Raw genomic sequence first — 24,174 nt, forward strand, 5'->3', positions numbered from 1 at the left:
TGCAGATCTACTTGATCAACACGTGCATTCCTCCAACCATTAAACTACACTGTTGAGGTCATGTGACAGGAAGCACCAATATGTATATATTCCATATCTTGTTATGGTCATAGGTACCTATACTAGTATATACAAAATTTTTGGCTCGTCCAAAATCAAAAAAGAACCAATGTCCTAACCTTTCTTTAACCTGCTGAACACAGCCGTAAACTTGCCTCGACCCTCAGACTTATCGTTTTCATAACCCTAACCCTAAGTTGAGCCCTAAAACATAATTGAAGCCATAGGAACTTTTGAAAACATGTGATTACTCATTTAAAATTGTGGAAAAACTAAGTCAAGACTGTGAATTCCATAGTACAAATGTTAAAAAATATATATGAGGCCTTAAAAAAAAAAAAATGTTTTCCCTGAAAAAATATGTATATATTCCATATCTTGTTATGGTCATAGGTACCTATACTAGTATATACAAAATTTTTGGCTCGTCCAAAATCAAAAAAGAACCAATGTCCTAACCTTTCTTTAACCTGCTGAACACAGCCGTAAACTTGCCTCGACCCTCAGACTTATCGTTTTCATAACCCTAACCCTAAGTTGAGCCCTAAAACGTAATTGAAGCCATAGGAACTTTTGAAAACATGTGATTACTCATTTAAAATTGTGGAAAAACTAAGTCAAGACTGTGAATTCCATAGTACAAATGCTGAAAAATATATATGAGGCCTTAAAAAAAAAAAAAGTTTTCCCTGAAAAAATATGTATATATTCCATATCTTGTTATGGTCATAGGTACCTATACTAGTATATACAAAATTTTTGGCTTGTCCAAAATCAAAAAAGAACCAATGTCCTAACCTTTCTTTAACCTGCTGAACACAGCCGTAAACTTGCCTCGACCCTCAGACTTATCGTTTTCATAACCCTAACCCTAAGTTGAGCCCTAAAACGTAATTGAAGCCATAGGAACTTTTGAAAACATGTGATTACTCATTTAAAATTGTGGAAAAACTAAGTCAAGACTGTGAATTCCATAGTACAAATGCTAAAAAATATATATGAGGCCTTAAAAAAAAAAATGTTTTCCCTGAAAAAATATGTATATATTCCATATCTTGTTATGGTCATAGGTACCTATACTAGTATATACAAAATTTTTGGCTCGTCCAAAATCAAAAAAGAACCAATGTCCTAACCTTTCTTTAACCTGCTGAACACAGCCGTAAACTTGCCTCGACCCTCAGACTTATCGTTTTCATAACCCTAACCCTAAGTTGAGCCCTAAAACGTAATTGAAGCCATAGGAACTTTTGAAAACATGTGATTACTCATTTAAAATTGTGGAAAAACTAAGTCAAGACTGTGAATTCCATAGTACAAATGCTAAAAAATATATATGAGGCCTTAAAAAAAAAAAAAGTTTTCCCTGAAAAAATATGTATATATTCCATATCTTGTTATGGTCATAGGTACCTATACTAGTATATACAAAATTTTTGGCTCGTCCAAAATCAAAAAAGAACCAATGTCCTAACCTTTCTTTAACCTGCTGAACACAGCCGTAAACTTGCCTCGACCCTCAGACTTATCGTTTTCATAACCCTAACCCTAAGTTGAGCCCTAAAACGTAATTGAAGCCATAGGAACTTTTGAAAACATGTGATTACTCATTTAAAATTGTGGAAAAACTAAGTCAAGACTGTGAATTCCATAGTACAAATGCTAAAAAATATATATGAGGCCTTAAAAAAAAAATGTTTTCCCTGAAAAAATATGTATATATTCCATATCTTGTTATGGTCATAGGTACCTATACTAGTATATACAAAATTTTTGGCTCGTCCAAAATCAAAAAAGAACCAATGTCCTAACCTTTCTTTAACCTGCTGAACACAGCCGTAAACTTGCCTCGACCCTCAGACTTATCGTTTTCATAACCCTAACCCTAAGTTGAGCCCTAAAACGTAATTGAAGCCATAGGAACTTTTGAAAACATGTGATTACTCATTTAAAATTGTGGAAAAACTAAGTCAAGACTGTGAATTCCATAGTACAAATGCTAAAAAATATATATGAGGCCTTAAAAAAAAAAAAATGTTTTCCCTGAAAAAATATGTATATATTCCATATCTTGTTATGGTCATAGGTACCTATACTAGTATATACAGCTACACTGTAGAGGTCATGTGACAGGAAGTGAGGTGACTGAGCCCGCCACAGCTGACATTCTCCCTCTGCCAATCGCACTTTGCCTTTTGTGTCATCCACTGACAACAAGAGTCACACAGAAGTTCTCTGATGGAAATGAGACTAAAAATACTAGTATTCAGACTTGTATTCAGACTCCCTCAATAACTCATTTCCCTTTCTCCGCAAGCTTTCATGCTGATTCCAGTAACAGTATCCAGTGAGACAGAACAGGGCACTTCCCTGTAATTGCCGAAAAAATGTCATTTCCGCGAGCGAGCGGGTGATGGGTGCGGGTGATTGATATGAGCGGAGTTGACGCTAACGCTTACGCATCTCCTCTTCGGACGGACTGCCCTATCTGTGCGTGCCTGGAAGCCATCGCTGCTCTCCTCCACTCCGGCTGACATCATGGGGCATGAGAGCCAATCAGCCGCAATTACAGGCCTGTCCCTCAGGTCTAGCTGGAAACGGTTCATCGCTGATGCCATTCAGGGCAAGAGGACTGAATGAGCTGAGGCACGTACGTATTACAGATGAGGGGTTTTTATTCTTCGTCCTGGGGACTCCTTGTGTGTGTGGCCCTCAAACTCAGTTCTGGGGACCCCCCTATGTGAGGGGCTCTCAAACTCAGTTCTGGGGACCCCCTATGTAAGAGGCTCTCAAACTCAGTTTTGGGGACCCCATATGTATGGGGCTTTCAAACTCAGTTCTGGGGACTCCTTGTGAGTGAGGCTCTCAAACTCAGTTCTGGGAACTCCCAATGTGTGGGGTTGTTGGCTCAAGTCCTGGGGACCCCTGAAATGATCCCCCCTCTTGATCAAATGTGTTTAAGATCTTATATAATTTTTTTAGTTGTTGTTGCCTTAAAATAGTTTTAAGTGAATGCAGCTATAACTTGCTGCCATTTCTTTTCTGAACCTTTTCCACAGATGGTTTAGATTTCATGACCAGGGGTCCATACTGTGAGCGATTCAGATAACACTAATGTAATCAGTTAGAATATGTGACCCATAAAGAAACCATTTGTCATGCAGTGCATTGCAGAAAGGAAAGCATTAGCTGATATCAGGCAGGGCTCTCTCTTTCTAGCCCCTGTGCCGCCATAGACCAGGTCACAGAGTAAGGGATGGGGGGGGGGGGGGTTTAGGTAAATGGTAAATGGACTGCATTTATATAGCGCTTTTATCCAAAGCGCTTTACAATTGATGCCTCTCATTTGCCAGAGCAGTTAGGGATTAGGGGTTAGGTGTCTTGCTCAAGGACACTTCGACACGCCCAGGGCGGGGTTTGAACCGGCAACCCTCCGACTGCCAGACAATCGGTCTTACCTCCTGAGCCATGTCGCCCCACATAGCCATGTCGCTACCACATGTAGCCATCTAAACCACCTCAAAGTTGGGGCAAGGGGGGGGGGGTGATTATGATTATCAACAATGCGTTCCATATTCCAATTTTTCTCCTGTCATCTGCCACCTTCCAGATAATTAGCCCCCCATACAGATAGTGCCCTAGGCAACCTGCTATACCGTCTATGCCTAGAACCGGCCCTGACTGATCTTACTGATTACATGGGATATGAATATGGGACATGTATTCATGCACAGCTATTTGTGACACAATGTGGCTTTAAAAGGGAAATCATCCATCAAAAGACCAATTGGTTAATGATAAACAAGTAACATAAAAAAACTCACATTTTGAGCTTGCACTAGGTTGGAATTGAAACCAACATACACAGTGAATCCCCACGATTGAGTCTAAGAATGCCTGTTACACTATATGACACCATATGACCAAAAGTATCTGGACACCCCTTGGTCTGGGGCTGTTTTTCATGGTTTGGACTAGGCCCCCTTAGTTCCAGTGAAGGCAAATTTTAATGCTACACCATACAATCACATACTAGGCCCCTTCCTGTTTCAGCATGACAATGCCCCTGGGCACATTGCAAGGTCCATATGGAAATGGTTTTGTCAAGAACGGTGTGGAAGAACTTGACTGGCTTGACTGGTCTGCACAGAGCCCTGCCCTCAACCCCATCCAACTGCTACTGAGTGAATGCATAACCAGAGGGACACGGTAGAAATCTCTCATCTCCCACCAGGGCAGCAGTGCTGACCTCGGATCAGTTTAGCCTTTCAGTTCTTAATGGAAAAGGCTGGGAAACCTGTTCCTGGATCATCACTTCTTACAGGAAGACACTTCATGAAACAGGCCCAGGTCTCATTGGTGACTCGCTCCATTTCAGACACCACACACAACCGCCCCCCCTTACTCAAAATAGAACATCTTGGACATTTTCGCTCCAAGAAATGCATCCCAGACTAAGTATGGTATTGGAACTGAATATAGCCCGTCCTCTGGGAATGAATGTAATCCTGAGAGCAGTCGTGACCAGCTTGTTTTCTTCAGCTGTGACTGAGGCACTGCTGCACATCTGGAGTATGATGACAGATTTATTTTAGTATTACTGCTTTAGCTGTTTTTGAGCAGGTTTCAAAACTGCGTTTTTAGAAAGTTTTGCCCAAAGGTCCATGTATATCCAACAACCATCTGTTATATGCTGTACACATAACCAATAGAAATGGCAACTGGCTTATTTTATAAAATAAATAAATAAACTGGTTTAGCAGTGCAATTCTTGGCCATATGCTCCCAGTTTTTTCATGGCCCAGGGGAATTTAAAACTAATAAAGGGCCATTTTAAATCCATTTGGGAAACTTATCCTTCATATCCCTGAACCAAGAGCCAGTTGAGCAGCTTCTACTAGGGTCACCATATTAGCCAACACGTCAAAATAAAAAATAAAAATTACCAATACCAGACATACTTGAATTAGCTGACGTTATTAAATATATGCTAGCAGATTTCATAAAAGCAGTTTCATAATAAAGTTTTAAAAGTTCCTTGTCTTGTGTCAAGTTTCCTTTAGGAATACCGAAATCAAGGATGGAGAATCACTTGGAATCCTCTCTCTTTTAACAAATCACCCGAAAAAGGCAAAAGCAAACTGAGGGGATACCAGTGATTAGCAGAACAGTTAAATTCACTATTAGGGCGTAGTGCTTTATTTCCATAACGTGTGCCAACCAACCCCGTGTTGGGGCTGGTTGGCACAAGTGCACAACATTACTTTTGTCATTAGTCACCAAATTTTAGAATTCACCAGTGGACATTAAAATGAATTTATCGATAGCTGAGACCTTAACTTTTAATTTGCTACTGGTTAGAATATTCTAATATGAATTATGCCAGAGAAAGAGTGAAACCTGTGCCAACCAATGTCTATCTCCCCTACTTCTAAAAATGTGTTCAGTGATGACTAAAGTCCCTTTAAGGTTGAATTTTATTCAGCTTTCTATATGTTTCACGTGCATGAGAAGAGTCAATATCAATATTATGAGTGTGAACAGGCGAAAAACCTAACATTATTTTATTGATGATTCGATGCTGTTTTCAAGTCCGCTCCAAAAACAATCTACTGCCATCTTCAGGCTTATTATGTAAAGACAAGAGGAATCGAAGGGGGATAATTGAGCAGAAGGAACACTTCAATGCTTTTCAGTTCTGTTAACACTCTTCTGTCATATAAAATCTAATGAGAGTTATTATGGAGAGGCTGTGCATACAATCCACAATAGTCCATCTTGAGAGCAGTACTAATCATATATTATCATGCAAAATAGTTGTATAATGCATTATCCTCAATTAAAAATTAATTATGCTCAATGAACAGTGCAGGGGCAGTGTTAAGAGTGCAGAGGTCCCGCTCAAGTTGATACAAACAATATATTAAAAACCAATCACATGAAAGGCTTCTTCTCTATGAGTCTTAATTATGACATCATCTCATTTTCAGGCTGCGCGAATTCTATCCGGTCTTCGCGCGGCACTCAGTTTTAACTGGAGCAGAGCGCTCGCGAGGGACTTAAGTGGCAGTGACTACACAAAAACGCGAGTATTTTTTTCCCTCTCTGGCGCGCCTGAATCGCTTTTCCATTCTTCATCCGGGAGGCCTGTGTACAGTAATGGAAACCACTTACGAAGCCGGAGCAGAGCCCAGCGCTGACCGCAAATAGCATAGCCGTAGCGGTCCCCGGTAGGAACCGTTCTGAGCGGCGTTTTCAGCGCTAATTGAAGTGGCGGTAATGATCCGGGGCGGTTTGTTCCGGAACACCGGCGGCGCTTTATGAACGCTGGTGGCTAATGGCTGTGGTGGAACTCCAGGGGCCTTGAGAACGAGGTGACTGACAGCTCTGCCTCTTTCATCCGGATGCTGTTAAACATCAAAGCGAGATACGGCCAAATAGCGCGATACTGCGCCCCCTTGTGTCCTGGGCCGCAGTGGGATAAAGCTCCATTTCAAAGCCTGAAGGCAGATACTAGCGATACGGCTGTTTGTTGGCACTGCAGTCAAAACTCAACATTCACATCTCTTCTATCCTCTCCTCCCTCTCATACGTGCTATGATTAAAACTGGAATGCTTTAAAAAATCCCACATTTACAAACTTTTTTTTTTAGTTCCTTATTTTTCGTATCCCATTTTGTGATGTGTAGTTGGCATTTGCAGGCCTATCCCATTGCTGTGGCTGCATCTGTGTCAGTTAAAAATAGTATGGGCCAGGGCTGCCCAGCTCTGTTCCTAGAGATCTACCTATCTGCATGTTTCAGTTCCAGCCCTTACAAAGCGCACTTCATTCAGCATCTAGAGGATCTCATCGAGCTGCTGACTAGTAGAATCCGTTGTGCCAAATTAGGGTTGAAACGAAAACGTACGGGATGGGAGATCGCCAGGAACCGAGTTTGGCAGTTCTGGTGTGGGCTAATGCTAGTCCGGAGGGGAACAGATCAACCAGAGAACTGTTCTTCCACAGTGAGACGGGGAACACCTTACTATACTGACTCTACTGAGTTGGATGGACGCTTTGCAGCCCCGGGCTGTAAGCATGCATAGAACACAGTGTGTCAGGGTCTCACTCGGAACAAAGCGTCTCCACACTGAGAGAGAGTATGAACATGTGTGTGCGTGCGCGTGTGCTTGTGCACGAACATGGATCTATTGCTGAACTCTTCCATAGCTAGGAACGTGGTGCACAGATAAAAGCATCCATTGCATTCGCCATGGTTTCAGGTTACGCTCTGCACAAACATCTTTGTCCCCAATGGCAAAAAGGGAACAGAGCGTTGTGCCGGCACGGAACCCGCAGAGGAATGTTCAAAGCGCTAGAAAGTACAAACAAACGCGGCTCGAGTCGTGACACGGGGATTCGCGGGAGCGCAGAGCAGGCTGCAGATCAGACGCGGCTGGGTTAGCGATGTGGGGATTCGCGGGAGCGCGGACCGCGGCAGATCAGACGCGGCTCGGTCAGCGATGTGGGGATTCGCGGGAGCGCGGACCCGGCTGCAGACCAGACAGCAGTCGGCGTGTGAACAGGAACCTGTGGGTGTCCACCGCACACAAGCGTGCCAATCATCTCCAGTGTGGGTCAACCGCACACAAAATCGTCTCTCTCCTGGCCACTACAAAGTTCGGTGTAACTTTGCTACACGTAACGTTACGTGTAACCCAAGCTAAAGAGTAGCATTTTAACCCCGTCACTTTGGACACAGACTAGGTTTAAATATCCAGCAGTGTAATCTACCTCTCTGGATAAGAACATCACCTAAATGACGAAACGAAACGCGATGAGCAAAACTAACGATGACTGTAACAACGGTAACGGTAACCGTGTAACACACCAGTCACCCCAATTTAATCCCACAGCAACAAATTAAACTATCCAGGAAGAACTATCAAACACCACCCCCTGCCATTCCCCACACCCATTTGACTTGCTCAGTGAAAGGTGTTGGGCAGTACGTTGATGGAGGGGTTAATTAGGTGCGGATCGCTCTCTGTGTGAGGTCTCTGATGTGCTAATACGAGCAGGGAGTCTATGCTGAGCGTGCTGATGAAATGCTGGGTTATCTCATTACTTATGCACACTCACACACACACGCACGCACGCGCGCGCACACGCACGCACGCACACACAGTTTGTCACTAAAACAATGTAACCCTGCGTTAGCCGCCATTAAACAACCCAAGTTCTCTCAGGGTTTTGTGCTTCACGCAGACCAGCTGGGACCCCCTTCAACAACACCAGCATCCAGACATGGAATAATAAAAACGCTTTATTCAAAAGCCTCTCAATCTCGCCCCTATTCATCCCATATATTTACCGTACAAATATCACCTGGTGTGTGCGCGCACACACAAAAAAAATCTACAAGAAATGGAACATTGATTTACATAAAAAAACAATTATAAATACTTCCATAATTGAAAACAAACTTTTCATACATAGATAAATTGGCAATAATGGACAGCCTTAAGTTATATCATTGGCAAGATCAAAACATGTAAACCTTCATGCATCAAATTAACAATATTAACTAAACTCGAAGATTGAAATGGTTCTCTGCTCCTGTATCCAAACCCCACAGGCACCCTACTCTCAAATCACAAAAACGTTTTTGAAAAGACTTAACCATTCCACAAAATTCAGTGGTTCATTGCTTCAAAGCATTTATTATAATATTTGGTTATGCCTTGTGATATAATTATCCAATGACACATTAAGATACACAGGTTGATTTTATGGTTGTGTGCCAAATTGTACAATTTATCATTCTTGTTACAAGTACATTTCTGTATTGCTTTTCTTTGGACAACACTGTGACAACAGCAGAACTACTTTGTCAATAATAGTGTTTTTTTTTTAAGACCACAGTAACAAACAGCCAATAAAAGCAGCAGTAATGTAGCTATGTAAACTGTCTAGAGTTGGAAAATCTGTTGGTTTTATTTCATGATTGCCCTGGCCAATTGCACTCGGTAAGTACAGTAATGTAGTCATGGTGACCAAATGTAAAGTCCTGCTGAACAGACGTCAGTTTGGCTGAGCTCTTACTCGCTATCATAGTGTTGATTAAGATTTAGGGACCATGACTGCTGGCACCATTAAAATAAATCTCAAATAAGTGTGTTCTCTTCAGGGAGTACATGAGTGGGACACTGTGCGGGGTGAGGTTACTCCACGGTGGAGGGGGGGGGGGAGATGATGGTTAGGTGGGTGGGTTTACTAACGCTCTGTGTCATAAAACTGTCTACGAGCAGTGCGACAGACAGACAGGAGTGGTCTGACCAAGACGGTCAAAAAAGGGGGGTCACATTCCAAGACTGTTACGATGGCGGCGTGCAACCCCCACCCCACCACTGCACCTCGGCGGCTAACGGGGGCCACCTCCAGATGAAACGGTTGCCTGCGCACATCCTGAAAAACCGGCGACAACGCCGATGCAGAAACAGTCATCCACAAGACCCACAGGGGTCTCGAGGTATGACACTCGAGGGGAGCAGAGGGTCAAACTCCATGACAGGAAACGAGAGAGACCACCACCGTGATCCAGGGACAATAAAACAGAGAAGACAGCCGGTGATGTCACCTTACTGGTAGAAATCAGGGAGGAGCTCCACCAATCACAGAGTTCCTTGGCAATAGCCAGTAGACCAATGCCGACTGGTGGATACTACTTTAATGGCAAATAGCGTGGAAGCATAGTCAGAAAATATCTACCAATCACCGTTGGCGTTGTTATGGAGATACTCCAAGTTTGGTGTAGCTTTCCGTTTTCTGTCAAAAAATGGCAGGGTGGACATCTTAACCTTTGCACTATCGCTCTGTGACCTCACAATGGTGCCGTCAGCTGATCCACCGTGTGCCGCACTGATCCGGCAACGCCAAAACACAGCTACTTACCATATGCCATTACATCTCATAATTGGGATATCGTTCCGGTAAATGCTACAATAAATACATGTAATGGACAAAATAATGCACAAATGATTAGATTTTCCTAGGTTTGTGCCTTGAGAAGGCCAACACCTAGTAAGGCCAACAACACGTACATTCAAAAACATGGACAGAAAGAACGTTGGTTGACACAACCTGAAATCTGCTTCACGAGACTGCTTTCACTTTGATCTGTTCAAGCCATGATCAAGATGCACTTTTGCATTGCAATTAAAATACAAGAAGAATACAAATGAACACCTACAGACACGTACACACTGTCCAAGACCAGGAAGGCACTGGAAAAAACCAAAACTTGTTTTGATTTTCTGTTTTCTTTCTTTTCAAAATGTAAAAATCTAAAAGGTTCTTCTTGATCATCATTCGCTTGAAAAATAAACCTGTGAAATACTTAGAAAAATCTTTTTGCTCCTCTGCCATGTTCAGTGAGAAGTTATAAAAATGATGACCATTAAAACTGGGGGAAAAACACTTTCTGCATTTAAAACTGCTCTGGACTGGTCATAATCATTTTAACAATGCGACCAAAATGAGACATTTTCACATGAACAGGGAGTCACGAGTCCACAGAAAACACCTTTTTGTAAATCCAGACATTTCGGAGGCAACAAATCTTACTTGGGTGGAAAAAGTTGAAATGCTCGCAGGGTGAACCGTGAAGCACTTTCCGATGGTCAAACAAACCGAGAAAAAATGAAATGTTTCAGAAAACAGAAGTCACAGTGAAGACCAGCCATAACGGGGACGTGCCCGAAAAAAGAAGAGGGAGGAGCTTTAAGACGTGGCCGGGTCACATGGCTCCTGGGGAACGCTTTCTCGTTTTTTCCCGTTTTTTCCCAGTCACTCCGAGGAGTCCATCCTGACGAATCCCAGCCTGCTCCCCGGCACCGCGCGCCAGGAGAACGGCAGCTGGAAGTTCCGAGGCACCACGCCCTGCACGTTCTCCTCGAAGTACTGGAACAGCCTGTACCACCACACCCTGGAGACCGGGTTTGTCTGAGACTTCTCCTTCAGCACCTGGACGGAGAGAGAGAGACGACCCGAACCGCTTTCAGCCACACTTAATCCGACAGAGCCAACGGGTTCCACCTCAGAGTCACACATTCAGGCGTCACCGCGGATACGCGGCAGCGCTCAGGGTTTATGGGACAGTACTTAATCTGAAAGGGTGAAGGCAAACATGAGGCAGTGCTCATTAAAAATCAGCCGGATTTCACCAGATTATCGCCGAACACAACAAACCTGGAGTGCGCCAGTTCCTCAGCCAGCTCATTTTTATGGAAGTTTCTGGAAGCCGCGATTTAATCTCTTAATTGTCCGCGGCAGGGGCGGGGTCTGGGAAAGGCAAACTGAGGACACGCCCTGTGCTTCAGTGAGCACCTGGGTTGCATAACCTGCCCCAGCTCCAGGATTTTAAAGCGTGCTTCTTTTTACAGTAGGAGGCGTCTGAGCCTGGGAACCACAAACTGCACATGAGGGGCTGGCAGGACGCTCTTGGCTGAAAAGAGGTCTACAGGTGTTCTGAAGTGGTTCTCGTGGGCCCAAGACTTCCTGTTGTGCCCCAGCATTAAGAAGTACCCGGCAGACTGAGACTTACCTGCTGGTTGGCCAAGGTGTGGTACCACCAGAACAGCCGGGTAGTGATGTAGTAGGCCACCACCACGTCCACAGTGTAGTGGTCGTGGGCCAGCAGGATGCAGAAGATTCCCACCGCGCTCAACGTCCAGCAGAACCAGTGGTACAGCCAGAATCGCTTCGGAGAATCTGGGAAGGATCGAAAATCAAATCAGGATAAATTACAATATTATATGTATGAAACATTAACATTAATGTTTCTGCACCGGCGCCTATGGGTTGTGACCATATCATCTTCACTGCTCCTGTTCAATGGTCTCATTCTTATTGGCAGGTTCTACTGCATAATCAGACTAGCAGGTGTCTGATCCAGGCGATGTAGCCTTTACAGACCTTTATGTTTGTCCTGTAGCTGCAGTTTTACAGCTCAAGCTTCTCCACTCAGTTTCTCAACACTGAAACTATCCTGTATAACCCGCACATTGATGCAGTCTAAAGAACGTTTTTGAGTTGCATGCAAGTTTACTTCTAACTTGTTAACCAACAGGGAAAGCACTTGGCAAATAAAATCAGAATAACAGATTACTGTGGATGTGATACTGTGTATGATTTTAACAATAATACTTCTAATAATACGTATAATAATAATAATAATAATAATTATTATTATTATTATTATAAGAATAATAATAATAATATTACTATATGGAATATCCACCAGGTGTCACTACTGCGCCAACAAATTTCCAAGCAAATTATAATTACTGCAGGCTCGGTATAATTCAGATTTTTTTTTTTTTCTTTTTACCTGGAGAGAGGTACTCACACTCTTTAATAAAGAGGTAAGTGAGGGTTAGAGCAGGAGAGACGTAGTCACAAAGAGGTAAGGGAGGGTTAGGGCAGGAGAGAGGTAGTCACACTCTTTGATAAAGAGGTAAGGGAGGGTTAGGGCAGGAGAGAGGTAGTCACACTCTTTGATAAAGAGGTAAGTGAGGGTTAGAGCAGGAGAGAGGTACTCACACTCTATGATAAAGAGGTAAGTGAGGGTTAGGGCAGGAGAGAGGTACTCACACTCTTTGATAAAGAGGTAAGTGAGGGTTAGGGCAGGAGAGAGGTACTCACACTCTTTGATAAAGAGGTAAGTGAGGGTTAGAGCAGGAGAGAGGTACTCACACTCTTTGATAAAGAGGTAAGTGAGGGTTAGGGCAGGAGAGAGGTACTCACACTCTTTGATAAAGAGGTAAGTGAGGGTTAGAGCAGGAGAGAGGTACTCACACTCTTTGATAAAGAGGTAAGTGAGGGTTAGAGCAGGAGAGAGGTACTCACACTCTTTGATAAAGAGGTAAGTGAGGGTTAGGGCAGGAGAGAGGTACTCACACTCTTTGATAAAGAGGTAAGTGAGGGTTAGAGCAGGAGAGAGGTAGTCACACTCTTTGATAAAGAGGTAAGTGAGGGTTAGAGGGTTAGGGCAGGAGAGAGGTACTCACACTCTTTGATAAAGAGGTAAGTGAGCGTTAGCATCACGGTGTGGCCGCTGTACAGGTAGTCCCCACACATGCTGTGGGAGCCGGTGATCGACAGGCCTCCTCCAGCGATCATCTTCACCACCCGGCGCATCTGCGCCTCCCAGTCCCCAAAAAGCTAAAACGGTAAAAAGAGCGACAAAAACATTCAGCGCTTTTACTTCTGCAGCGGCTTTCGCTCTTGCGGATAAAGCAGGTCAAAGCTCTAAGTCACCTCATTGCTCAACTTTTTGAAATTAGTTTTAAAAATATGACAATGAAAATAGTGAACATGCCGAATGGGTCACGATAAAGGCGTTACGCCTTTAAGAATGGTATATGACCGAAGAAACAAACAAACGGTATGCACCTTACTCAAAATGTCCGGCCCAAAGAGAAAGAAAAGGCCCGTTTGGATTGCTCAGGAGAAAACCGGTTACAGACAAGTCCAATGCAAACGAGCCAGTTTAAGTGTAGATGTGATTTCCATACACACAGCCAACCGCGAGAAACCAGTGACAAGCCAAAGGAACGCAGCACTGACAGATAGCTCATATCAGACCTGGGAATGTGATCGAATGCACTCATTATGGGAATAACGGATACAGTTTCACAGAGAGCAACGCTGGTGGAATTAAATTTTTCTGCAAAGTAACATTCCCGAAATCCGTGTAATGACACTATCCAATCCCACAACATAATACACACTGTCCTGTTTTCCAAGCCGGTAACCAATCGCTGTGGAGTTGGGGGGCGTGTCCGAGGTGGACAGGAAAGCAGGAAGGTGGAGAGTGATAATGGTTGCGTAAGACAGGAAACGTAAGATTTCCATGTGTCTGCGCTGAGTAACTGCTTCCTCTGAACTACTTGGCAACCCCCCACACAGTGCACAACGCCCAAAACCAACTCTCGGGGGGGGGGGGGGGGGGGGTTCCATGGGAACATGCATAAGCAGTGCTCACAGGAAAGGGTGGTGATACATTTTGTCGTTTCATCATCCAATGCTACATTTTCTGTCTCTTTAGCACTTATTTCAAAACCCCCGCATTCACGGTTACAGACACACAGACTGAAACGACCGTAAATACTTTCACTGACACAAAGGAAGGTAGGAAAGCTGACGCAAGGCTTATCCCTGCTGCCTGTAAAAAAAAAAACTTAATCACAGCCCTCGAAAGCTTCGCTGTATCTTAGTTTTTAAAGTTTACTTTAAGCTTTAAGCTCAGATCAAATCAGGCCAAAGTGAAAGCGAAATTGAAAAGCATTCGCTTGAAGGAGATTATTCCATTAATAAAATATTTAGCCGTTATTCATACTGGCATATTGATTGCATGTGATTTTGTTTGTTTATATACGCAATGTGCTTTTAATAAAACAAAGCCAAAATGAAAAGAAAATCCTCCACAAAAAGAACTTGTGTTCAAGCAACCTAGTTTTACACACGTTCACCTGGTTTCGTCATTAGATCTACCAAGCTGAGTGACTAAGTGTCCAAATGCAGTCAGTTTTCCTACCTGTGATGAGACTCTTTGGTGTCTCGAGAGTGGATTTTTTGTGTGCGGTTTTCGTACGCGTTTGGGAGCTTACCTTTGGAGAGCACTTGAAGTGCATTCCGGGTACAGGGAGGGTTGTGATGTACATGGTGACACACCTGTACAGGTAGAGCGTCCCCACGATGAAGAAAAACCTTCGCCCAATGATAGACCTGAAAGACAGGGTGTGGTGAGAACAAACCCACACAACACAATCCAGTGCAGTCCAGTACAACCCAGCACCGTCCAGTACAATCCAGCACAGCCCAGTAATCCAGTACAGTCCAGTACTGTAGCAGTCTATACTAGCAAAGGGACTGGGCTTGTAACCTCAAGGCCACAGGTTCGATTCCTAGGCTGTTACCATTAATTCAGTAATTCAGTCTTGATAAGTGTCTGCTAAATGTAATATAATACCACGGAGCCCCTCAAACTGGGCCCGGGAGACCCCGTGTACGCTGGCTTTCACTCCAGCCACTGCTAACTGCAACCCCGAACTAAGGGTAACTCTTCTGAGACACATGACATGCCCCGTAAGGTCACAGGTCACAGAATGTTAGAAACGCACGCCAGAAAGAACAAATGTCGCACACCCACATCACAGGAATTTAATCCACACGGATCAACAAATGCCATCATTCTGAAGTTATGTGCCGCGTGGAAGGTGATTCCTTTGGGGGGAAAGGCGTAATCACTGCTGAAGGTGTGGACATGCAAAAGCAAAGCTGGAAAAACAAAGCAAATCACAAAGAGGCCAAACGTGTGTTGCGTTAAAATAGCTATAACGTGGGGGGGAATAAGTATGAACTATCGTAACCCTAATAAAAATATGAGCTGTAGCAAAAAACCAGCACGCCCCAGGGCGTACACACAAGTGTAAAAACTTTCCAGATGAGCGATCTGCACGTTTGGCCGGGGGGGGTCAGACAGGGAGGGGTTTACCTGTACTTGAGCAGAATCCACTGCAGCAGCCACAGGCTGACCAGCAGCATGCCGTTGATCTCGCAGATGGAGAAGGCCCACTCCACCCGGTTGAAGACGTCGAAGAACTTGTCGGGCAGCGGCGGCGAGGCCTCCTTGTCGGGCACGCGCTCGTGCACCACGGAGATGACGATGGTGGTGGAGACGAAGCAGCAGAGGGCGTAGGCGAAGGCGGCGCCGGTCTTGGCCCACTCGGTGGGGTAGGGGGGCGGGGGGGGCTCGGGCACGGCGATGCGCACCATGTCCCGCCGGACGCCGTTGGGCGCGTGCCCGTTGGCGGCATGCCCGTTCTTGTGCGCCTCCATGTGGCCCTCCACCCGCAGCGTCTCCACCCGCTCCAGCAGCTGCCGGCCCCCGTCCGAGGACAGCAGGGACAGCGGGGGCCGCAGGAAGTCGGCGGGGCCCAGGCCCAGGAGCTGGCGGCCGGACATGCGGGCCCTGGGGCCGCTGTACTCCTGCATGCCCTGCTCCGCCAGCCAGTGCGCCACCTCCTCCGCCGTCCACTGCGCCACCTCCTTCATCTGTGCGCCGGCGAGGGGGCGCGCGGGGGGGCGACGGAACGCAGGGAACTCCCCGGGTCCTCACAGCCCCCGGGCAAGCACATCGGGTGCGGCCGCGGGCCGGGGGGGGGGGCGGGCGGGGCTCGGCTCAGTAACACCGCCCCGGGAGAAACTGGTCCGGGTTCGAGTGACAGCCGTGAACGATCCGACGCGGTCTCGCGTGAAGGCCTCTGCAGGCTACTTCATGGTGTTTCAGGACAAATTCTTTTCCTGCAGGGGGACACAAGTCAACATACAGAATTATACTTTCATGAAAAAGTGAAATGAAACACCCCTCAGGTCACAATGAGAATCAGGTGAAATCTACCCAAGTTTAAAGCTGTCTACGTACAATGGCAATAGACTGAATGGTTAGCCACAAAATGTCACGTAGGCTAACCCTGTGGCTAAGTCCCTTTCGATAAATAAGGGGGTGTGTTTTCTGATGCTCATGGGCTGTGGAAAGGGGGAGAAGGTGCACTAAGAGAGCTAGCGCAGAATGGCAGCGCCGCTAGATCCGCACTAGATCTACTCCGACTTTCTGGGAGAGGTCACGAGTGGGCAGTCCGAATTCTGCTCCTGCACCTTCTCTCCGCCGTGAATGCGCCTGTTCTGCGCGTAGCGTGTAGCGAGGGTAACAATGAAGCGATGTGTAAATTATTTGTAAATAACTGTCATTGCCCCCCCGCGTTGCCCTCGGCCCTCGCTGTACTGTGACTGCAACACCAATGACTTTGTCGCGCACAGACTGGGAAAAGATGGACGTTTTGGCCTTTGGGTGAAGTTGAACATTAACAAGGCTTCTCAACCTTTCACCGCCCTCCACGTCTCACGTAGGTCAGTGGGGAAAAAAGTGCCCGCAAGCACCAGTTTACCACCAACAGACCCACCCTCTAACTAGTCACCATGGCGACCGTGAGCCAGCGGCTATGGGAACTCCTTTCCTTCCCTCTCTGCCTCCTCTCCAGGCCGAGCCAATCAGGAGGACAGGAGAGCTGCACTCTCCAGGCCGAGCCAATCAGAAGGACAGGAGAGCTGCACTCTCCAGGCCGAGCCAATCAGAAGGACAGGAGAGCTGCACTCTCCAGGCCGAGCCAATCAGGAGGACAGGAGAGCTGCACACTCCAGGCCGAGCCAATCAGAAGGACAGGAGAGCGGCACTCTCCAGGCCGAGCCAATCAGAAGGACAGGAGAGCTGCACTCTCCAGGCCGAGCCAATCAGGAGGACAGGAGAGCGGCACTCTCCAGGCCGAGCCAATCAGAAGGACAGGAGAGCGGCACTCTCCAGGCCGAGCCAATCAGAAGGACAGGAGAGCCTGCTGGGTTTCAAAGATGCACCTGCATCAGGCTGCAAGGTTCAGCACCAGCTCAGCTCCACGACACACCTGTACACGAGCGCAGCTACAGGGGAGGGGAAGGTGTGTGTGTGTGTGTGTGTGTGTGTGTGTGTGTGTGAGAGCGTGTGAACAGCTCGAGGGGAAGGTGTCAGAGATGAATGCCAGAGAAAAACGTCACAGGTGAGAAAATGTCGCCCAGCAAACATGGGGCAGGACAATGACAACAACAAAAAGTGAAAATAGCACTACATTACTAACGTCGTCACTAATCCAGCAGGTGAATGACAGACAGAGAATGTGGGTGTATCCTGAAAATCCAACACCCCGTGGACAGTTTGGAGGGAAAACACGTGGCACAGTCCACGCCTATGAACCGCAATGCGCCTTTCTGTGGTTACCTTTGGCAAACTGCATGGTAAATACGAAATACAGGTCAATATTCAGTCATCAAATAAGGCTAAATGAATACTTCAAGTAGGCCAATCAAACATGGGAGTAGTATCTATATGTAAAATGATACAGTTGTGTACAAGATTAGGCCTATATAATCGTTAGATACATGTATAACTAAAAATCTGTAAGGTGACACCGGAGAAAGTTTACACAAAATACATGCAGGATAGGGGTCTGTACAATAGCAACACGAGTCTCCCGAACTGAAGATTTACGAGACTTCTTCGTGGCACTTGGTTCTCCCAACCCCAAACGAGGGCTAGCTTTTAGCAGCTAGTTTTCAAAAGTCACAACACAGGTTTCCACACATTACATTACATTACATTACAGGCATTTGGCAGACGCTCTTATCCAAACGTGAAGTGTGCACATAACATGTGTTTCACTTTACTGCACTACCAGAGCAGTTTGTTAATCAGAGGAGACACAAAGGCAGTTAAGTCATTATGCACCAGGAGCACTCAGAATGGCCAATGTGACACATTAAGCACATGATCTCACGCTGACTCAGTGGGGTGTACACACACAATCCTTCAGTGAGTCAGGCTGGCTGTTTCCCCAACAGACCGGGGAGAATAAATCTTCACCATTTTAACTCAATCTTAAGCTAAATCTTAACTATCAAATCAGTATTTAAACATTTATTTAGACTGGAGTCAAACCCAAGACTTTTAGTATTTTAGTCTACAACGCTCCAAGTGCAAATCACAACTTTAGGGCCACATGACTTGGCCGCATGAACACTAAGCACTGAGTCTTACGCCAGTCTAGTGGCTGATGACACCTTCACCATCAAATAATCAGCGCATGAGACAGTGGGTGTGTGCCTGTCCTCCTCACGCCCGCCAGAAAAAAAATAGTTCAGGTATTTTATTTTAATTTACATTTTTTTATGTCTTTGATGACAAAAACATTGCAGTAAAACTATTTTCAAAAGTACCATATACTGTATGTTGTTTTTTATTGACCGTCCCGCTTGTAGTGTAAGCTTCAGCGTAGCAGAATATATGGCTGTTGAGATTAAGACCACAGACTTGTGTCCCCTACAGGGGACTGAATTGAATTTTCCGGGTCACAGGTGGCCGTTTGTGCGCACCAGCAACAGAAACGGGAACCGAACGTTTTCTGCGGTCAAACGGTCGCAGATGGCCGACCGCGTTTAACTTTCAATGAGGATGCACTCTGTCCCCTGGCTGAGCGCCATCTTACTTTTTCCCTTTCCTGTCACTTCCTGAGGATGTTCTGTTCTCAGGACGACAGCCGGCTTCCTGCTCAGCGGCCTTCGATACGCCACCCCCCCACCCCCCCATTCCGCCATTCCGCCAGGCACGCGCTGTGCCGCCCCATGCCGCCCCGCGCCGCCCCGCCCACTCAGGAGTCCAGCGCCCGGTCGGGGCCCAACCCTTACGTAACTTTGCTTTCAGGAGCCGGCCCTCTGTATGCTGATTGGACAGTCCTGACTGCGGGACACACCCACTCCTGGGACAGGCATGTTTCGTAATGCTGGAACTGTCAGGTCATCCCGGCATTCCAAGAACTGCGACAACAAAAGGGGGGTCTTTTTCCCTCAACTTTTTTAATCGCCCCCCCCCCCCCTCCTCTTTTCTCCATCTGAAACACCTTGTACGTCACTCTGGATAAGAGCGTCTGCCAAATGCCTGTAATGTAATGTAATGTAATGGTATTTTTAGGCTCCACTGATTAAAACTAGCTGAAAAACTGCAGGAGTCAGGTCCCTAAAATCTAATGTGGAATAATAAAGAGCAGAGAGAACGGCAGTTTGCTCTGCCTTCTGCGCGACCACAACAAATTATGGAACTGCATAACTGACAGTACAAACCACAGCATCACTATGACAATCTCTTAACCATATTGTTTAAAGTACAAATGAGGAAAAAATACATTTAAGTAAAAAACCACATAACGACAGTAAGTGGAAGCAGATCAAGTAGGCCTACTACATGTTTTTTTAAGCATCCCCTTCTTAAAGGGGAATTTCACTTAATAACACTTCTGCTTCTCATGACTGATATTGCCCTTCTAATGAATGTGACACCCTTCATTTTTTGATTAGTTATCTCATTTTCAATGTCTTGTGTTACATTTCAATAAAGAAAAAGGGACATACATAATTTCTGCTGAGAGAGAAGTTTCACTTGCCTGTGGCCAGTGGTTAGAGGTAATCCCGTGCTTCCGCTGCAGAGAGCATTAAAACCTTTCAAAACGTCTCGTACTTCTTCGCAGAGCATCAGAATGTCTCAAACGCAAAGTCCTTTGATGCCTTGTGATAGGTCGCGATGACGTTTTCCCCCCATGAAATATGTGACAGGATTTCTGTCGCGAGGTTTCAACGAAAGAGCCCAAGCGCTCGCAGCGCGGCGACGGAGAAAGAGTAACAGGCCGTGTCAGCTGAAGGGCTTGCGAACTTTGTCCTCCGTTTCGAAATGCACTGCGCTGGCAGCGCCACGCGACAGCGCTTACAGGAACGAGGAAACGAAACAAACGGGAATTCAGCGCACCGCGTCAGGAGGACCGTATCTGGGACAGCCTCGTTCGCGACCCCTTCAAGTTCCGCCAAACAGGTCCGGCGAGATCGCTTAAACTGAAGAAACGGCGCGAGTGACCCGCTTGCTTTGGTTTTCAACGATTGCTCAAGGTTGCGCACTCCGACAAAAATCCACAAGTTACGGTACTGCTTCTTCATAAGGTTTAGTAACATCACCTGCCTGTTTATTATCCTTTACCGCAGATATCGCAGCGCTTCAAAAACAATGCACATTTTTGATAGGTGTCAGGGATGTTGTAAATTCCACCATTTCGATTGCTTATCCCTTTTAAACTATGCCTAAATCAATTCAACTTCCAAACCAATTCTCAATTCTCATTTCCAAATCTCAATTCCAAATGCTTATCAATTCAGCAAACTCAAATCCAACTCAATATTCCCGCACACTATTTCTTCAATTCAGTTGTTTCCTTACCTGAAATTCCCTTAAGTCGATTCACGCCAGAGAGTATTCCAGTGACATTAACATTTTAGGTAATTAATAGAGCACCCCCCCCCCCCCCCCCCCCCCCCCAATAAAAAAGGTGTGGCTTGTCACCTGGTTCAACCGATACAAAACCAACACATAAATTTGCTCTGCTAGCAGTGAGGAGAAAATAAATATCACACTGGATTTAGGTCTTGTATGTAGGTCATGCGCTTTAATTAATGCCCGACCACTGCTTCAGAACACTACTGCAGAACTGCACAATTGCACTCATCTCTTTCACAAACACAGACACGGATGACTTGGGTACAGCACCGCAGAACAAGACTCCCTGCTTTCAACTAAGCCTCAAAACAAAGCTGTCTCACGAATCCACGACTGACTGACTGACAGAAAGCGTACAGGACTACACCAATTTAACCCAGAACTGGACTCTGTAAGGAAAGAGCTGGTTTCTGTAAAGGAAAAGAACACATCTCATACCGCGACGGAATCAGGGGTCAGGCACGCGCGCTGACGTTGTGGGTAAGGTCTGTGGGGAGGGACGCCGACTCCACACCTGTTCAAATAAATAAAACGGAACAGATGGCAGCCCGAGCCGCTGGAGAGGACTCAGCTGTCCAAGGAGCCGCTAACCTGCCAGGCCTCTACAGCTACAACAGCCTCAGGACACACACACAGCTCGTCTGGACTGCAAGGCACTTCCTCATTTTACCGTCCAGAACATCACTATGGCAGTTACTAGATAAAGATACCTGCACTTGGGAGGAAAAACAACCCCCAGGCCCAGGCCCCCGCCCTCACCCCCACCCCCCTGCTGCATATAAAGTGTCCTCATGAGCCCCATCTTGGATTTACAATTCTGACACACCCAATGTGTACACAGTAGTACTTGTTTAAAACCGCAAACCGCAAATCTTATTTTGTGCACGCAATGGAGGTGTACATACGTGTAATGGCAATTTCAGCACAAGCTTGATTTAAGGAGTTTGCCACACTGACTGTTTTTATGTTTCTTTCAGTGACACGTCAAGTCCTCCCCATGCAAAAAAGGGGAAATTACGCTGTTACAATTCATTTTTCTACGCTCAATGGCATTTAATGACTGAATAACGTAAGATATAAATATAAATGTAAGTCATAAACTAAACTGTTCATAATGCCCTCTTAGCAAAGGTATACTAGGAAATATACAAGCTGCTCATAACACAATAAGAAGGATCACACAGTAACATAAAGAGTGACTGAAGCCATAACGTTTTCCTCCAGAAGTCTGCCTCTTATCAGACCCTCAGAGGAAAACGGACTGTTCACTGTGCTCACAGGGAGTCAGCAGGTGTGATGACGAGACTCTGCTCAGCTGCAAAACGTCTGATTGGATCAGCATTGTGAGAACTTTAGGTTCCCCATAATGCAATGCAACCATGTTTTGTATTGTTGGAAAACTGATGTCACGGGGAACAAGTCGATGTCTTTGGTGGTGGGGTGCTGACTGAAGATCTTGATACCTATGGGTCAGCGCCCAGCCAGATACAAAGGTTAACCAAAGGTGTGATATCTTCACAGAGGTAGTGCAAGCAGGATCATTAATCCATACTGTTTTGCCATGATTTTGTCTATATTTGGTGACTTGGCATTTTGCTTTGATCGTTTTGTCTGTAAGGGGAAACAGTGCAGTGGTTCTGGAGGCTCGTTTACGCGTATAGCCATTTCACCGCTCACATTTCGCACCATTGTATATTGCCATTATTGACGTACTGTAAAATAAACTGAATTCACTTTAACCTGACAATCCTCTTAAGACTAGTAACACTGCACACCTAGCAGTTCTAAGGTCCTAACATACACTGAACTGTGTATATCTGCACCCCGTAGTCACTCGCCTATACGCTGGTGTCGTAGCAGAACATACAATTACACCTATGCAGGCTACACAAGGCAGAGGCACGTCCGCATCTAGTGAGCTAGATCGTGATTTATTAGATTACACGTTAGAATATTTCCGAGATTCGAGCAGGGCTCCAAAATGCCTCCATGTGGGGGGACTTGGTAATTCTAAGTACCCCTGTGAGCACACCGTTAGAAATGCAGGACGGGTAGCGCACCTGGCACCTCAAGTCAACAAGACGCTCTGCCAGGCTAATCTCTCAGGGACCGAAAAGCCAGTCCATTATACCCGTCTGCCCCCAAACGAACCTCATTAGCCGTCGGTAGCATTCATTGGCAGACACAGCTACGTAGCGCAGTGTAGTGATTCCCAGTGTTCTCACGCTGTAGGCTAACACAGACTCGCTGTGTTTTTTATTATCTGCTGAAGGTGTGACTGCATGCTGTGGAACAGCACCCACGTGTTCACCGTGGTACCGTCTGCAGTCTCACCCATGGGGCTAATTAGAAACCTACAAATTCTCAGCTATATATAGAGTCATTGTGTCCGACACAAAGGCGTTTTTTTTGTACAAAGGCTCAAAGACACATTTCACACAATCCACCCCAATCTGAACCCGCTAGACCGGTTTCTCCGGTGGAAACATACCTGCAGTCTCATGCGTCAGCAGGTCATAGGTTCCCAGGCTCCACCTCGCCACGTGTTTTTAAAAAAAAAAAAAAAAATTTAAACAACCTCTACATTAAGACCAGGTGTTCTCCTTCTCTTAGACGCCGAGCTAAAAATAGCCTGCAGTACTCCAGTTTAATATAGCCACGGCAGATGTTTCATGGAGCCAAAAATAGGCAGAGCTACAATATTCTGTCAGTGAGAGACTAAGTTAAGCCAATCCCTTTATTCTGTGGAGAGCAAAACCAATCTGATTCCGATTGGTTCAAACAAGTCGGTGATTGACAGTGCACTGTAGCTCCTCCCATTCAGGGGTTGAAATCTCCCTATGCCAGCACTGGTGTTATTTAGGCCTATACGAATGCTTGTCTTGTTTCTTATTCCTAAATTCATTGAACACAGGTTTTCATCAGCCAGAAATAGTCTTTGGTACAATCTTGTGTTTATAAATGTATAAAGACAATTTTTTTTGAAGCAATTACTTTTCATTTATCTTCCTTTTGCAAACTAAAAAGTATCATCTGTAAAACAGTGGTTCAAAAGTTCTTCTCTCTTGCAAAACAAATACAATGCCATTAGTTATGATGGTAGTCCTGTTGAACTGAGCGTGTAGGTGCAGTCTTAATGTGCTGGGGACAGGAAACATTCGTTCAAGAT

General features: G+C 45.5%; 1 protein-coding gene across 2 annotated transcripts in view; it reads right to left on the reverse strand.

Moving 5' to 3' along the window:
• Nucleotides 1-8,348: 8,348 nt before the first annotated feature.
• LOC118217997 (phosphatidylcholine:ceramide cholinephosphotransferase 1-like) overlaps nucleotides 8,349-24,174 on the reverse strand; it is a 28,570-nt gene continuing 12,744 nt past the window's right edge. Inside the window, exons 1-6 of one of the 2 annotated variants that reach the window (XM_035400285.1) lie at nucleotides 21,444-21,712; nucleotides 15,600-16,408; nucleotides 14,713-14,830; nucleotides 13,111-13,264; nucleotides 11,646-11,812; nucleotides 8,349-11,065 (exon numbers count right to left, since the gene is read on the reverse strand). In XM_035400285.1, the coding sequence (XP_035256176.1) occupies nucleotides 10,889-11,065; nucleotides 11,646-11,812; nucleotides 13,111-13,264; nucleotides 14,713-14,830; nucleotides 15,600-16,159 (1,176 nt within the window). In that variant the 5' untranslated portion in view covers nucleotides 16,160-16,408; nucleotides 21,444-21,712 and the 3' untranslated portion in view covers nucleotides 8,349-10,888. Of the gene's footprint in view, nucleotides 11,066-11,645; nucleotides 11,813-13,110; nucleotides 13,265-14,712; nucleotides 14,831-15,599; nucleotides 16,409-21,443; nucleotides 21,713-24,174 lie in introns of those variants that run through there. The other variant, XM_035400284.1, reaches the window with a different exon arrangement.

Source organism: Anguilla anguilla, chromosome 18 (genome assembly GCF_013347855.1).
Source record: "Anguilla anguilla isolate fAngAng1 chromosome 18, fAngAng1.pri, whole genome shotgun sequence".
Lineage (NCBI taxonomy): Eukaryota > Metazoa > Chordata > Actinopteri > Anguilliformes > Anguillidae > Anguilla > Anguilla anguilla.